Genomic DNA, 18,194 nt, shown 5'->3' on the forward strand with positions numbered 1-18,194 from the left:
GAGAGCCTGTATGTGCTGTGAGAGAGAGAGCCTGCATGTGCTGTGAGAGGAGAGGAACAGAGATGTCACGCTCCCCCTGCATCTCTGAAAGGTGAGTTGACAAGTTGCCCAAAATTCCAGCCATTACTGAATGAATAATGCCCGGAATTCTAACCAATCAGAGAGCAGGGATTTCAGTAATGCCCGGAATTTTACTGCTTTAGCCTATAATAGTTGTTAACGCAGGTTCGTGGTGCAATAATCTATTAGAGGTTTCCCCAAAGTGCCTTGGCTCAGGTGGCCTTTTACAGAGCTACAAAGCTTAAAGGTAACATTGAATAAATCCAAAACAATGATGGAGCATTTAGTAATTGAAGTTTTATTAAAACGTTTTATAAATGTTAATTCTGAAATGGAAAGTCACAAGTGAATAATACTTACTAATACAACATTTATAACCCTTTTGCACGTCTTAACTGAATTAACTTGAATTCCACATTCATTGGCAGTTTCATTACAATATTGAAGGCTCCGCTTTAAAACGGCTCAGTAAATGTATAATTAAGCATACGTACTTTTGGAAAAAAACAATTACAATTATACATACTGTAAAACTCCATAGAACAATCAAGCTTAGAGAACCTTTTTTGACAGGCGCTAACAGTTAACAATGAATACAGTGAGACCAGTGTCTTCCAATTTTACATTTTCAAAGTCTATTGCCTCTTTGTGTCTGTCCATATAAAAAATATAATGGGTCTGCTTCTCGGTGTTAACCAAAACAACAATTAAATGCATGAATCCTATACTCTCTCTGTAAAAAGTTTATCATATGCCATTTGATTGTCTGTTGCCAATGCATTTTTGAGGCAACGCCAGAAGTAACTGTGAGAATTGGGATTGGTAGGCCATGATAACACCGAGGCTCCACACAACATCTTTCTCAGTCTCAGATACTTAGAGCTCTGTAGAGTTTCCTCAAGAAATATTAAAACGATAACATCAACTCTTTCCTCGATAAGTCGCTGGTGTGCTATATAAAAAGCTGTCTTAAAATGTCCACTTTTCGTGTATTTGTTTGTTAACACAAACACAGTTTTTCTGCTAAGGTGGATACTTTCTGAAAGGTTATCCAAAAAAGGTTGACCTGGCAGCCAGTCTCTTTCTTCTAAACATAAATTGAAAAGTTTTTCCCCCTGGTTTTCTAGAATTTCGACCAATTCTTTAAAAACCCAATCCGATACAGTAATATCTTTGGTTTCATACACAATAAAAGCATCATAGCATACTTCAGGGAGTCGCTTATATGCCTTGAACTTGGCTTTGATTAAGTGGTATATGTACCAAACATTCCAATAGAAAAGGTGGCTTGAGGTGCAGATGACCATTAGGCAAATGATGAATGATGCAGACACAGAATGTAGAATCACATTCCAATTATTCTGTTCACAGGTATACAAGTCTAAGAGAACTAGACTCTGTCCTTTGTGTGTTCCAGGCCCAGAGCAAGTTACACCAGTGACTAAATTGGGTATTGTTACTTTTGTCTGATTTATCCACCAGACCAGCCATAATGCATCACAATTGCATTTAAAGGGGTTACCTTGTAGTACTAACATCTCTAGGTTATTCAGCACGTTCTCGGGAAAGCTGGACTTCATAATAAATTGAATCTTGTTTTCACTGAGATCCAGGTATTTCAGGGTGAAAGCATTCACAAGAAAATGAGCAGTCAGCTTTTTGATGTTGTTGTTTCTTAAAATAAAAGTTTGAATGGAAGCTGTGCAGTTGGATAACTCACGAGGCACAGTGGTCAAGTAATTGTTACTGAGGTCTAACAGTTGAAGTTTTCCTAAAAGGTAAAGTTGTCCCCAATTAAAAGTATATAGTTTGTTATTAGCCAGACAGAGTTCCATGAGATTAGGAGGCATGCCCTCAAATGCACCAGGAGGTATAAATGTTAAAGAATTGTAGGAAATGTCTAGTTTATATAGCTTAGTCAGCTTCTTGAAGAAATCTAAATATCTTCTATCTCCATCTTTCCATAAAACATCTAAGCGGTTTCCCTTGAATTCCAATGTTTTAAGTGATTTACTTACCATTTCTTTGTTTGTTGAACTTGATATTTCATTCCAGTTCATCATCAGCTTCTTTAAATGTTTCAGAGTTTTTGTGAAATCGAACGTGTGTGTTATTCCTTCAGCTAAAAAGTAATGTTTGTTGCTACTAATGTCCAGCACCTCTAATTCTGTGAGCTCCTGGAATGCAGTTGAATAGAAAAGTTGAATTCGATTGTTAGAAAAATCTAAATATTTCAGGTTTGACAGAGGTTTGAACTCTGAGCCATTCAAACTCTGACTAATGGCATTGCCCGATAGATTAAGGCATTTAAGAAAAGTTAAGTGCCTAAAGTCTGTGGATTTGACAAAAAAAATATTGTTTTGACTTAAGTCTAAAGTTGCTCCATAAGCTTGACAATCCTCATTCACAAATAGCTGGAATGTTGTATCCTCTTTCACTTTGGATTTGCAACTCCGGCCATTTTCATCATATCGGAAATAATGGACGTCCTGGAATGTTCTGGCAACATTTTGCTCTGAAGATGCCCTAAAAACTGAGCAAGAAGAAAAACTGGATTCACCCGAAGGAGATATTTTATTAATAGAGAGACCTATGGTCTTTAGAGAGCGAAAAAATTTAAACAAGCTGAAGTCAGCTAATTTAATAAAGTTTGTTCCCAGATCCAAAACAGTAAGATTGTTTAATTTAACCAAAGGCAGAATATTTTCCTTTTTCAGTTCCTGAAAGACATACCCCCGGATTCTCAGACTTTCCAAGGATAACAAAGTGGAGTACATTTTTGATAGTGGCATATCTGTCGGATATTCCTGTAACTCAAAGTTGAAGGACAAATCAAGGTCTTTAAGTTTTGGGACACATTTCAAAAAATTGGCATTGCTAATTTCTTTGGCCAAAAAGTTTTGGGACAAGTCAAGCACTTGGAGATTAATTGTGTTTTTAAACCAGCTGTTTGAGATACTGCGAAGAGAGTTGCTGTGAAGGCGGAGAGTTTGTAAGTTTTTTAAGGAGGCAAAAGCATTGGGATGTATTTGGATTGGAGCATTATCTGGACATGGAGTGCATGGAAATGGGGCATTGTAGCAACGGGGGCAGTTCCCACTCAAATCAAGAATTTCCAAGTTGTGAAGGTTATATAAATCATTTTCTTGAATTGATTGAATTCTGTTGTTATAAAGGTATAGTTCTCTTAAACGGCTTGACAATCCTCCTGGGACAAAAGATAAGTTATTTGATTTCATTGACAAAACTGTTAAATTTCTTAAGTCTTTAAATGCTTCTTCTCCAATATAAAATGAGACATTACAAGGGTTACGGTAATAGCAGTTCTGTCCAAGGTACAACATTTCAATGTTAGTTAGTTCTGAGAAGTTCTCTCTAGAGACAGAAAATATGTTATTAGCTTCAAGACTTAAAAGTATTAAGTTTTGTGGAAGTCCCCTGGGGAATGCTAAAAGTTGATTGCCATCCAAATACAAAGACCTTAAATTGTGGAGTGGAGCAAAGCTTCCATTATCAACTATCAACCTTTTTGTGCACACATTGTCTTTTGGTCCAAGTATAACAGGTACACAGTTGCATCTGAAATCAATCTCAACCAGATTCCGGAGTTGAACAAATGACTGGGGCAAGATCCTTGGGATATGGTTGATGGTTAGGGTCAAGTTGGTAGCATTGGAGGGAATTTGCCATGGAATTGCAGTCAAGTGACGATCACTGCAGTCCACAATAACAGCTGCTTCTTTGGCTTGTACGGTCACATCACAAGGCAGACTTTTAGGAAACCAGCTGCCTGTCAGCAACTTTGAAAACAGGAAGAGCAAGAACAGAAAGAGGAACAGCTCTCTTGATGTTCCCAAGCAAAGTACCTATAAACAATATAAAATTGTATTAATAACTGCAGTTTGGGATTTCTAGCAATTCAAAAATGTTAAACTATGATTATATCATCATAATGCAACAATAATAATTTAAATATCATTATAATGAAAATGTGCCTGATCATTTAATGGCAAAAAAACTCATTTGATTTTGCCACTAAATGATAGTCAGAAATGTACCTACAGTATAGCTAAGAGCAATGTTTATAAAACTAACAAGAGAGTCTTGGTCAAAATGAACACTCCGATTAATGGGTCACCCCTATTTGATCTACAGTATTACAGGCCAGACTACATATTAATAAACTGTACTTCTTAACTTTTCATTTCAGTGTTTATAGATGTATCCTTTAATAAATTGGATCAATAGTATGATCCACATGAGGTATAGTCAATTAAGCCCCACAATACAAAATGTAATATTGCTTACATCATCTAAGGGTTACAACATTTTAAGCTTCTAATACATATGAAGAAGAAACTTCTTCAAACAAGAAAGAAAAGCTCCGTATACGCTATTTCATCTATTAAAAAACAAAAAAAATTTGGTCCAGTAAAATAAATATATTTGAGTAACAAACAAAAGTTTTAAATTGCCGATCAATGGTCTGAACATGCTCAGTGTGTCATTTTTAATTGTCAATACATTAAATACTATTGAAAGAAACCCTTCCTGAAACGCATTTCAAGTTGGCTTCATAACTTAACAATGATTTCCCATACATTTTGGAAAAAATTTATGTTGGGATCTTAATCTACCCCTGCGACCACAGTTTTATTTTTTGGGGTGGGGGGAGGGGACTTGGTGTCCTAGGGATGAAAAATGTTATTAAAAAAAAAGAAAAAAAAAGGTTATCGAACAAGAGTTAAAAAGAATGGAACTTGCCATTTCAAAACATGCTCAAAGAAAATCTATTTATCCAGCAAAGAAAATCTTGTTGTTTTTTTTTTTAAGCCTTAGCCCCACTTTGTAATATTCGGGAAAACACGTGAAACACTTACGCATCGAAAACCACATTTGCTATGTAAAATATGTTTAATTGGTTTTCACATGTTTTTTCGAAAGTATTGTACAAGAAATTACAGAGTATGTACATACATGCAATATACCACAATGTGTTGGTTCCAAAACTGCAGTCATTTGTGTCAAGTTTAAACTTGTTAGAATACTCTCAATTGTTGCTATATTTAAGTGTTAATGAACACACAATCCCTGCCAGCTCTAACCCCATAGCCCACCTCATTTTTATATATATAAAAAGAAACAAAAAAGAACAGGCGCACTCATAGTGTAGTAAGTTAATAAATTTATAAAGGACTGGTAAAGGTAAAATTGCGCACTCACAAACAAATCAAGAACATAAGCAGTTATGAGTAAACTCAATCGCCAACCGTGCAGGATACCAGCAAGGCAAACGTCTCAGGGGCTCCACCGAGTGTAGCAGATACACCGTTCACGTCGCCTCTGTATGCCGAGTACTTCCTCACTCGCGAGAGTTGTGATGTCAGCGGGAGTGTTTAGGTAACCTCTGATTCCTCACCGCAAGCAGGCAGGCTCTGTGTCCATAGAACAGTAAGGCGGACGTCTTGGGGCTCCACCATGTGCAGCAGACAACACCACTCGCGTCGCCTCTGTACGCCAGGCAATTCCCCACTCCGGTTGGAGTCCCGCGAGAACTGTGACGTCAACGGGAGTTTGTTTCTAACTCCTCACCGCAAGGCACTCTGTATCCGTCAGATTCGAACGAAGAAACATTCAAAATAGAGTCCAAATGCCAATATGTTTGTGGATGCGCATATAAAAACATATAAAATACATATGATGTCAAAATTATTCTGAAACACACCCTTCGTGTTTCGTCCTTAAGACTTGATCAAGGGGTATATAAATGACATGGAACTCCAAACCTATTATATACATATGTAACGGGTATTCCCCCACCCAATCGCAAATAGGGTCTCCTAGGGGAAATGCTACTCTTGTTACAAGGCATAATAGTGTGGGGCACCTGCTGGCTTACAGGACACCTGAGTCTCCCGCTTGATGGTATTATAGGGAAGGTCAGGACAGGCTTCTGGGGACATACTCAGTACGTACTCACGGTGACAGTGCCTCCATCTATTGCAGGCCCCAGGATATGGGGTGGAATCCCTAGAATAGAACGTCCCACTCAGGGATGAGAGATTCCAGTCTCACAACCGCTTCTTTATAAATCAGGAACACTTTATTTCCTCTGCAGCACACTGTACAGCATACACAGTCACAGCAGTACTTCTCAGGATAACCCTGGCCTTTCACTCCCAGTCAGGGCCCTGGAAACAGGCCTAGCTCTTCCACTACCCCCTATCAGAGTAGTGGGAACAGTCTACCCTCCTCTCCCCTAAGGGAGGGCCACAGATTGGCAGAGCCCTGCACAACTGGGTTTGGTGACTGAGCTCCTCTCAAGGTAGGAGCAACTGACTTAATACAGGAAATGCAGATCAATAAGACAGATACAACAAGAGCCCGCCCCTGTCCCTTATTGGCCACAGGCCTGACTGCACTGCTTTCTCTGCCTCACTGATCTGCATTGAGTGGGGAGAAACCATCTTAACTCCTGGCAAACCTGCACTTACCAGGGATTATTGCACAGAAGGCGGACAGAGTAAAAAGCCCAAACCTTCCAGGGCTATACATATGTTAACCAATCATAGCTAGACAAAGCTGATTGCGAAATTGACAGCATGAGAGTGGTTCCAAATATTAACCACTTTCACTGCTGGTACTGAATAGAATAAATCAGAATAATAACAATATATAATGATAAAACAATATATAGTGCTGTAACAATACTTTCAGAGTGATGAGAAATAACCAATCCATGCAAGCATATAAAGAATTATACATGCCTGTATATTGGGTTGAACTGCGTAAAAGGACAATATTAACTAATGGGAGAAGAAGGAGACACAAAGGGAATCAATATACAGTATTACACAAAATGTGTCCATCACCATCAATGTATAATACACGATAGGTATATATTGATATCATAATTAGATAAAAAGGAAGTTAAACCAAAAACTAGATATATGATGGGTAGAATAAATATATATACAATTGAATGATCAACATTAGAGGAGGATAAACAAAGAGAACAGCGCACAAATGAAGAGACCAATGGTAGCTTTTTTGCAGCTAAATATTGAACTAACGTAAATAAAAATAAAAATATATGATAATAATAAATGTTTGTAAATATTAATTGTATAAGTATACTGTATACTATATATTATCTTCACTAAATAAATAATATCAATAACAATAATAACAAAAATACATTAATATATATTAGTGACTAGTATAATGAATCAACACATAATTCATCATTTATAGTACAAGATAAGCATACTCCGGAGGGAACAAGAAAACTCGTTCAACCCAGACCTCCAGAGGGGGCAACCCATGTGAATAACTAGTATAAAATCAAATTAGATGAACCATGTATGAATATTAACAATATTGAATTGGATATTACCAAATGACAGATGCCACCAGAGGGAACAAGATACCTTGTTCAAACCAGACCTCCAGAGAGACCCGTCACTTGCAGGGAACAAAAATTACAAAGGAACAAGAAATATATATATTTATACCACTGTGCTGATATCAATGGTATCATTAAGGCCATTGGGGTGTAGTGTCCCCAGAACATAAACCCAATAGGTTTCCCTAATACATAGCTGTTTAAATCTGTCACCCCCCAAAAAGGAGGGTGGAATATGTTCTATGCCCATGATAGAAAGGGAGCAAGGATTTTTACCATGAATATCAGTGAAGTGACGTGATAAATTATGTAATTGATAACCATGTATTATGTTTCTTCGATGCTCAAGAAATCTAATACTTAGGGCTCTAGAAGTGCGGCCCACATATTGCAGGCCGCAATGACATGATATAATAAGCACATTGTTTAAAATTATATGTTAAGGATGTCTTGCCCCTTAACAATGTCCCAGGTTTTTTTTTATTTTTAGTTTGCATGGAAATGTAGCCTCCATTGATCTGTGGGAAAAGCTCAATTTTAATCTCTGACCTGCTCAGTGTTTCAAATGTTTTTCTGTTCTGAACAGAGTATCCATAGAAGCATTGTATGTTTATTTATTTATAAAATATTTTACCAGGAAGTAATACATTGAGAGTTTCCTCTCGTTTTCAAGTATGTCCTGGGCACAGAGTTAAGACAAATAATACATGGTTACAAATACAGTTACATAAATGAGCAGGGTATACATTATATACAAGACATTGCATGCACAGTTAAAGATAATATATATTATGGGCGTATGAAACAGTTACTGACCAGATTAAAATGTGTGACATCCTTAGATTTGAAAGAACTTAAACTGGTGGTGGATGTGAGAGTCTCTGGTAGGTTGTTCCAGTTTTGGGGTGCACGGTAAGAGATGGAGGAACGTCCGGATACTTTGTTGAGCCTTGGGACCAGGAACAGTCTTTTGGAGTCTGATCTCAGATGATAGGTGCAGTATGGGTTAGGGGTGAGGATCTTGTTCAGGTAGCTGGGTAGCTTGCCCATAAAGAATTTGAAGGCAAGACAGGAAAGGTGAACTTTGCGCCTAGATTCGAGTGATGACCAATCTAGTTCTTTGAGCATTTCGCAGTGATGTGTGTCAAGTTTGCTAAGGTGGGTTTGAGGTGTCTCCATAGTCAATAATTGGCATTAGCATCTGCTGTGCGATACGCTTTCTGACAAGGAGACTTAGGGAGAATTTGTTCCTGTAAAGTACCCCTAGTTTGGCATAGGTCTTGGTTGTCAGGGTATCAATGTGCATCCCGAATGTTAAGTGGGAGTCAAACCATATGCCCAGGTATTTAAATCTAGTGACAGGAGTTAGGGTGGTGTTATTGTTGGTTCTAATCTGGAGCTCAGTCGCTGGAAGCTTTAAAAATTTAGTCTTGGTACCAAACACCAATTGTTACAGTCTTGTCAGTGTTTAAAAACAGTTTGTTTTGGGAAATCCAGTTTTCGAGTCTCAAAAAGTCAGACTGAAGTATGTGTGAAGGTCAGAGAGGCTATGGCTGTGTGCATATAGGATTGTGTCATCTGCATACATGTGTATTGAGGCTTCCTGACAAGCTGTGGGAAGATCATTGATGAACACTGAGAAGAGTAGGGGCCCCAGAACAGAGCCTTGCGGTACACCACAGGTGATATCCAGGGAGGTTGGAGTTAGAGCCTGATGGACACATGTTGGGATCTACCTGATAGGTAGGACTGAAACCAGTTTAAAGCATGCTTCCCTATTCCAGAGCTCTGGAGTTTGTTAAAGTAGATAACATGGTCAACTGTATCAAAAGCCTTTGCAAAATCTAGGAATACTGCACCAAATATGCCGATGTCCATATTAATGAATGGACTCAACCGTACAGTAACAGGGCCCCTCCTATTACTGCCCTGAGAAAACGTTTCTCACGCGAAACGCACGCGTCGGCCATTCACGTGCACGCGCAAGGTCAGCATTGACGTGGCAGCATTCAGCATCGCACTGCGATCAGCGACCAGACCTCGCAACTGCAAACACTCACTTGAGTAGGAGAATAGGTGTTCATTTTTCTTCATAGTAAGTGTGCACAAGTCTGTTTATTCATGTACCCCTGTTTCTGTACGGTTGAGTCCATTCATTAATATAGACATCGGCATACCCGCAGCCACACTGTGACATCACAGCCGGTCTGTTTCGAAGTATACCAGCTCTGTTAGTGGCTATAATTTATTAAGGGGCCATCCTTGCTGTTCCATCTATAAAGCAGAATACCAGCGGTTCAGTCCATTCATTAATATGGACACAGGCATTCATACAGCCACACCGCATCTTGGTATCTCTGTCTACAGCTATAGCTGAGTAATTCCTTTTGATCAGCCCAACGATAGGATCCCCTATACCATCACCTTTGCTTATACCACCACAGTTTCTGTACCTTACTTTTGTGTAATTGATTACACTGGTGCAGTCTAGTTGATGTGTTAGAGTATTTACTTGTTCTAACTCTAACATAGTTTATACCATATATTGGTTACTAACACTGGAGGGTTCAGTCCCCCTCCCCCTCTTTACTGGGTGTCACATAGCCCTAGAGGCAAAACCAATCTACACAGGCTGCTGCATGTTTCATTCAGTCTATGCCCACGCATTACTGTTGAAGTAACACCTCTTATTTTAGGTCAGCTGTATATCAGCCCCTTTTCGAAACATTGATTTAATATCACTCAATTGTTTCGCTCATTATCAATCAGAGTGCACACAGCACTCAACATAGGATTGTTATGTGTGTGTCCTCGAATTGGATTTTAATCCCCATTCTTTTAAATTATGATGAACAATAAACAATTATTTTAATACTACTCACAAACCACTCAGCCTAGAGAATTGAGTGCTAAACTGGGTTTCTTGCTCTTTTTTGGAAACAAATACAGCTGTCAAGGTTGTGGAGCTCACCTTGTGGGTCCATGTGACTCATCGTAAAGTGGTCCCCCCCATGAAGGACATTTACACAAGTTTTTAAAGAACCAAAAGATATTTACACAAGTTTTTAAAGAACTAAAAGACATTTATACAAGTTTTTATTTTTGAAGAATCCATCTTGAATGATTTCCAAGAATATATATTTCTCACTGAAGATTTTGAAAAGAATAAGAGAAGGGACTGATAAAATAATATTGCTGAAATGAATATACTGTTGATATTACTGAAAAGACTGGGGGTGGGGTCTATGGAGAGTAAATTGTTAGCAGTGTTCGGAATCCATTTTGTCTTTGTACAGTATGTGTTATATGTCAGTATGTGTGTTGTTGCAAGAATGAACTTTTCTCCGGGGGGGGGGGGGGGGGATATAAACTATGCCTTGTTGCTCAAACACTCAAGTGTTGTGGTCAGCTAAAATAACCAGTTTAGGTTCGATAAATTGATCTTTGGAGCCCATCTGGGATAGATAAGATGACCTGTAACTTGATTGGTTTAGAAGAGGATTATCCCCTCGTGTACACTGAATGCATTATGTGATGTCATTATATTCTGCCTAGTAACCTATTTTAAACAAAGGAATCTAAAATCTATATAAAGCCTGCTTAGGCCCACCCCTGGCAGAGAGTCTCATTGACTTTTGTGTGTATGATCATACTCTGAATCTGTACAGGAATAAACTACTCATTATATACAAACCCGTGTTTGTGAGTTTGCAAACAACGACAGAATGCATTGACAAAGGGCACAAATCAGACTATGTTGATGCCCGAAGAACAAACATAATGGAATGTGGACACTCATCCCTTTTCAAACCATGTCCTAGCCATATCCAAGTGGAAGAAAGGCTTGGCAATGAAGAAAAACAAGGTTACAGGCATACCCCGCATTAACGTACACAATGGGACCGGAGCATGTATGTAAAGCGAAAATTTACTTAAAGTGAAGCACTACCTTTTCCCACTTATCGATGCATGTACTGTACTGCAATCATCATATACGTGCATAAATGATGTAAATAACGCATGTGTAACAGGCTCTATAGTCTCCCCGCTTGCACACAGCTTCGGTACAGGTAGGGAGCCGGTATTGCTGTTCAGGGCGTGCTGACAGGCGCATGCGCGAGCTGCCGTTTGCCTACTGGGCGACATGTACTTACTCGCGAGTGTACTTAAAGTGAGTGTCCTTAAACCGGGGTATGCCTGTATACCCCTGAGACATGTTTATATCAGAGGAATGTGACAATGACCTAAGATGTGCAGTAGTCCAGATGACAAAAGACGATATAACAACTTCACCAAAAGAAGAGAAAGATCTCCTGATGGTGATTGACAAAGAGCACTTCAAAGACAAGACAAACAGTTGGATGGCTCCGCCTCCATTCCATCCACCCAGTGGACAGCTCCAAAACAAAGGAAAAGGAATCGAGAAATCCACACAAACAGGTCGGTTGCACAATGTGCCTACAGACCAGAACCCTGCAGACTATGCTACTGGGCTAGTGTCTACAGCTCACCCACCGAGCACGTCATTGCCAACAGAACCAGAGTCTCTAATACAACCTGATGAGATCCTATCAGTTCCAGCAGATACATTTCAATTAATAATCTCGGAATAAATGTTACAGAAAATAGGACTATGTGTGCATTTAAAGGAGATGAGTTTAGCTACCTGATCCTGCTCACTTGCCATAGTGGGCTTGGCCAGAATATTAACCATACTGACGGTCCCTGGCCGTTCTAATATGGAACCATTACCTGCTGAACCTGCTGCATCTGTAAACAGAATCAAGTATACAGTAGCTATGCCCTGTCTTTCCAGCAGGAACAGGTATTGTAATTATCTCAAATGTATTCCATAACTTAAGGTAATCTTCCATTACTCCTGACACAAACCGTTCAGGTTCTTATTGGTGATCTCCTAGAAAATACCCCCACCATTGGCATAATTCAGGACGCGAAAGTTAAATGTTCGAACAATGATTGCAGCTACGGTAATTGGGTGTTTTTCCGCTCTGAAATTTGTTATCAGGCAGACAAAATTTCATTAACCTAGTATCATTTATCCCATGGAAGCAAAGATTGTCACTAGGGCCTACTGTTTTTCAGCTTCTAGGGGCAACTCAAATCGATTAGCAATCCACTGGAATGTTAATAAAAGCCTTTTGTACACCTCAGTACGGGAACTGCAAATATAAAGTAATCTAAGTAGTGAATGATGAACTTGCTCCCTGTCTCCATTTTTAATACCCACTGCAAAAAAAGCAAATACCTAAAAAAAAAGTAAGATGATAAACATCCCATTGGTATTTGGCAATCACTTATCAAAATTATAATATCCTTCAAACACCCATAGTGCGCACGAGTGTTGCGGAGCGACTGTGCGGGCGATTTTTGAAAATACAGTTCAATTTGTTTTTCTTTCGCACAACGGTCATGTCACTGCCACGTCACATGAACGGTTCAGCCAATAAGGGCGAACCAGCCTGGTGACGCGTTTGCCACGCCTCTGCCACGCCTCCCTATCGCCTACAGCCTAATGCATGTTTTGCTCAAGCGACAGGTCCACGTGAGGTCACGTGCTCAATCGCGCGCCTGCACGCCACAACTATAATCGAAGCCTTAGCCTTTAGGGCCCAATTTCCACATTGCCTTACCATAGCTTGATCAAACGATGCATAGGAAACGTTAACATTTCCCTAAATATACCATTGTTTAAACAATCTCCCAGTTGTTGAAATGGCAGGACTGAAAAGGGACCTGCTACTCTGACCAATGATAATTATTTTTTTTACTTAAAGTGGCCTTCTGCTTGTTTGGGTACTTGTCTAACAAAGGCAAACATCACAGTCGAGGGGACTTTCCAACCCAAAAGTGGACATTGCAATAATACACAATTGAAATTGTCCTCCTTGCACCAACAGAGAGTAACCTTAGAATATTTCTTATTATCCAAACAATTTTGCACATACACAAAAGAGACTTTTGTGAGTTAATGTTCAATATTGATTTTATTAATTATTAACTTATTTTATTAAAAAAAACATATGTTTTGCTGTATTGTCCTCGAATTTCTATTATAAGGAGTAAACCTTTTACATATTTGCACATTCCAATAAGAGCACCAGTCAGGTTTTCTCACTAAGCACAAGTTAATAGTGAAGAACACTTCCACTACCACTCTTTTCCCTTATTGTCCCTACCTTTTCCATCCCCTTTTTAACCCCTTTCCCACCTGGAAAATTGGTGCCACAAGACCCCCTCCTCCTTTTATAAGACATGAAGAAGACCAAATAAAGATTACACATGAGGAAGTCATAATTGGTGAAACGCATTGGGATTGAACCTGTGAGGCCACCATACTCGTTTCCTCTGAACAGAGAGAGAGAGTGAGAGAATTGCAAGATGCTGTAACACTATGTATTCCTTGCACCCCCCTCCCTTGCCACCCATAAGTGAGATTGGGGTCATCTGTTTCTCTGCTACTCCATTTAGGTGTTGTGCTGTACCTGTTTGGCAATAGGAGCGCTGAGTGCTCCGTGGTGTTGTGGGGAGAACAGGACAGGTTTACAGGTTACCTTAGTTCTTTGGTGTAGCGCCTCCAGTCAGCATGGATCCTCTGGATAACAGCCGGATGGCCCATACTGATACCTTGTTCTGGTCCAGTCACTAATCACAATGGATTATAGTGCAACTGGTTCTTTATTTGTTTACAGCAGAAGTCAGCCAGACTATACAGCCCTTCTTTAGGGATAAGGCCTTGCAGGCCCCATCCAGATTCTTATTCCTGGTAGGGTTCAGGATAACACACACTTCCACTCCTCAGGGGGAGGTGAGACAGACTGACTCACTTCTGAGAAAGTGCCAGAAACAATCCTGAGTAGATGTTTGTAACCCTGCCCCATAACAGAGCAGGTCTGAATACTGATTGGTCATCACATACAACAGATAAACCAATCAGTATCCTTCCCTCAGGCTGATACTCTCTGGCTGTTCCTAGGCCCACCCTTGGATACATCTAATATATCCAAAGCTGCAAAAGCGCATAGGGCCTATTTGAAGGAATTAACCAAACCACTGGCTGCAAATAACAGGGCTTATACTGGTAGGGCCCAGGAATATAAGTAGCGGCCGGGAGGCTATACTACAACTGCCCCCTACAAGGTAACAGGTGACATGCTGGGAATTTCTGCCAATCAGCTGATTTAGTACGGGTTGGGGATGCCCTGCTGGATGAAAGGCTTATATACTGAGGCGTCCCACACAACAGCTGACGGAAAAGAACAAAGGCTGCACTAACAGAACTGCCTAACAACTTTTGTGAGAGAAAGGCTAAGAGAGCCAGCAACGTGTGCTGTGGGGGTGTCTGAACGGAGACAATTAGGCCACAAGACATGGGAGTGATGCCACACAACCACAGTCTCCCTATTCACATTAAGAGAAAGACATGAACAGAAGGGAAGAGGGACATTTGGAGCATTGAAACGCATTGGCAAGCGTTGAATAATACAATAAAAAATAACAGAAAAACGCTTCCCCGTATTTAACCTTTCTTTCTGCATTTGATAAGAAGATCACGGCAGACTTTTAAGGCAAACAGCACAGTCGAGAGGACTTTCCAACCTAAAAGTGGACATTTGAAAGGTATTGCAATGCTGCACAATTGACATTTTCCTCCTTGCAACTGTGGAGAGTAACCTTAGAATATTACTTATTATCCAAACAATTTTGGACATATACAAAAAATAATTTTGTGAGTGAATGTTCAATATTGATTTTATTAATTATTAACTTTTTGTTTAAACAAACATGTTTTTCTATATTGTCCTAGAAGTCCTATTATAAGACGTTAACCTTTTACATGTTTGCACATTCCAATAAGAGAACTGTAACAGGGGACTTATCCCTGTTCAGTAATGTGCCTTTAATCTAGCAGTGTGGTAGTTAATTACTAAACACCACCTGCCTGATTAGATTGCTTACAAAAGCCTGCCTTTGAGACAGGAAGTGACTCCTTAGCTCTGACGTAGAGCTGACCTTTGGAGACAGCACATGTCTTGAGCTCTGCCCAGCATAGCTGATTGCAAGACACCAAACAAGACTTCTAAACCTGGATGCTGATATTTTCTGTGCACGCACGGGTGCGGTTCCAGGAGAGCAGAGAAACTTACTCTACAGAAGCTAACAGATAAGACTTTCATTATTAAGAGACTGCTTATATCTGCTTATTTTCATGCTATGTGTTTGGGGTTGGGAGAAATGCTTAACTAATGGAGATGTGAACTAATTGCATTGGATTTCACTAGAAATACTCCCAAGTGAATGGAAGCTTTGTTCCCCCCCTGTGTTTGGATAATTTCCTGATGAAAAGGAAAAGGCACAATAAAGCCTATTATAGTTTCACATTATAAAGCCTCCTAATTGTGTACCTCTGTGAACGTCCGTCTACATATGGTGTCCGAGGTGGGACAAGAGGTGTCCTTGTAGTTAAAAAGGACCGGAGATTTTTATGTGAAATTTTTTTTTATGCTTTTTGCCTACAAACAGTCTGAGGGAAAAAAAAAAAAAAAACCCTCATGCAGCAGAGATCAGAGTTAAAGGGACACACAACTGAAACTTACACTGCATTCAAACTTACAAAACCACAGATGGACTCTTTGCCCCAATCCGAAGAGGAGAGAGACTGCTGAAGCAGCTAAAACTTTATTTGCCTATCACAAAGCGTAATATGGTCATTGAAATAGGGGTTTTGCCTTCCAGCCATAGTCAGGGTTCAAGAAGTGAGTCAGCCCTTAAAAGGGATAGGTGTTTGTTGTTTTCAAAAGTTTCGCTGAAGCAGTGAATACAGATGGTGACCCACGAGTGGTACTGATTTTGCAAATAAAGGTTGCCACACCGCATAGGGCTACCAGCTGTGAATGGAGTATATGCATTAAAGTGTGATAATTGATACAAAACTGTGCTGAAGCAGGGGAATTTTTAGCAAACAAATGCTGAGTGTAAAATTGCCCTATAAAGGAAAAGGTTTTTCAAAGCCAATTGCTGAGTGTTGAGTCCACTGCAAAGAATGGTTTTTTTTTCTGCAAATAAAAAAGTATGCCTATTATCTTGGGAGCAAAACAGACACCCAAAGTGTGAAGTGTGAATGCCATAATACCCAAAGATGAGACTGAAAATTACTGAACTCAGGCAGAAAACCAAATTCTGTTGCTGAAGTGGAGGTATCGCACCTAGCAAGTAAATGGTGTATAGAAAATAGACTTTTTTACCTAGCAACTGCACATCTTGTATACCTGATAAAAGAAAATGCATGCACAGTACTGCTGATATTGAAAAAAAAAATTCCCAAGAAAGAAAAGTCTACAGAGATGCCTGTGAGAGCTACGACCTCTACAAGCAAAATATGCCCATCTGTAGGATTACCACAATTGGGGGTTCTAGCAAATACAGTGGCAACAGCTGCAATAGCGCCTCCTGAGGTCAGGAAGAAAATTACACCTGATAGCCTAAAAATGAGGACAAGATGCAGCGTTCCTGTAATGAACCCTACCCCACGGAAGAGTGGCCCTTCCAGTCCAATAAAGAGGAAGACATCTCTTACGGGGAACCCGAACCGAGTCACACCCACAAAACACCCCAAGAATGGTGGGGGTGCCTGAACTCGGCACGAACAGAAAAGACCGCTCCCTTTGATGACGAATATGATCAGCAGGAGACAGAGCGGGAGCAGTGGATCACCGAATATTTCTGTCAGCTAAAGCAGCTGCAAGAAAAGCCTGGCGTATATAATGAAGCTGCTAAAATTTCAAATGAAGATGGAGACCCCAATATCCCTGAAGCGACGGTGTCATCCAAATCAAAAAGGCGGAAAAAGAAAAGCAGTTCTTCACTTACCGTGGGAGGAAAAGACACGTCCGCAGATCCTGTGGAGGATAAGGGGCACAGAGTTGCCCTGCAGCCTAGAGAAGATGGAGAATTCGTCCCGCGTGTAACCGAATATCCAGAGGGCCCAAGGCAGATGTCGTGTACCCCAAAGAAGTGTCTGTCCGGTGCCAACAGTGAGGAACCCTCGGCCAACCATCCCAGGGAAGTGGAGTCAGAGCCAGTGAGTGACGATCCCTTGACCAGTCCTGAAGATGCCCTGAAAAATGCCAGGCATGACTGTGATCTACTCTGTGAAGAATTGGAAAGGGAGAGAAAAAATAATGCTGAGCTACAGAAGACTGTGCTCGCAATTTACTCTGCGGCCAAGACCGAATTGGAGGATCTCAAGACTGAGCTAGATACTGCAAAGGTTACTATTTCTGCCATGGAGGAAAAGCAGAGCCAATCTGATAAAATGGTGGCTACGCTAAAGCGTAAGTATGAGGAGGCACTGAAGCAGATGACAGTCTTCCAGCAAGAGGTTCACACTCTTCGCATAGAGCTGAATGCCTCACAACAGGAGGTCAACAGTGTCCGGATAGAGAGTAGAAAAAGCAGGATATTCAGCGCTCGTGCTGTATAGAAATGTGGATAGTCCCTTTGCAGCATGCACATAGAGCGTCTCCCCGAAAGCTCCTACTTCAAGGTGATCTCCCCTGAAATGGGGGGAGGACACCCTGCAAAACAAGGTGAAAAAAAATGCACAGATGCGCACCAGGGATTAATAATAGGTAATTTATTAAAAATGTACACAAATACTGAGGGGATCCAACCCCACCTCAGATAAAAGGGCTAAGTAGCTAAGGCTCAG

At 40.2% G+C, this 18,194-nt stretch overlaps 1 protein-coding gene across 1 annotated transcript in view; it reads right to left on the bottom strand.

Moving 5' to 3' along the window:
- Nucleotides 1-356: 356 nt before the first annotated feature.
- The window catches only part of TLR7 (toll like receptor 7), a 29,351-nt gene continuing 11,513 nt past the window's right edge, over nt 357-18,194 (bottom strand). The window contains exon 2 of the mRNA XM_075590221.1: nt 357-3,926. Within this exon, the coding sequence (XP_075446336.1) occupies nt 783-3,926 (3,144 nt within the window). The 3' untranslated portion in view covers nt 357-782. The remainder of the gene's footprint in view (nt 3,927-18,194) is intronic.

The sequence above is a fragment of the Ascaphus truei genome, chromosome 3 (genome assembly GCF_040206685.1).
Source record: "Ascaphus truei isolate aAscTru1 chromosome 3, aAscTru1.hap1, whole genome shotgun sequence".
NCBI classification, from domain to species: Eukaryota; Metazoa; Chordata; class Amphibia; order Anura; family Ascaphidae; genus Ascaphus; species Ascaphus truei.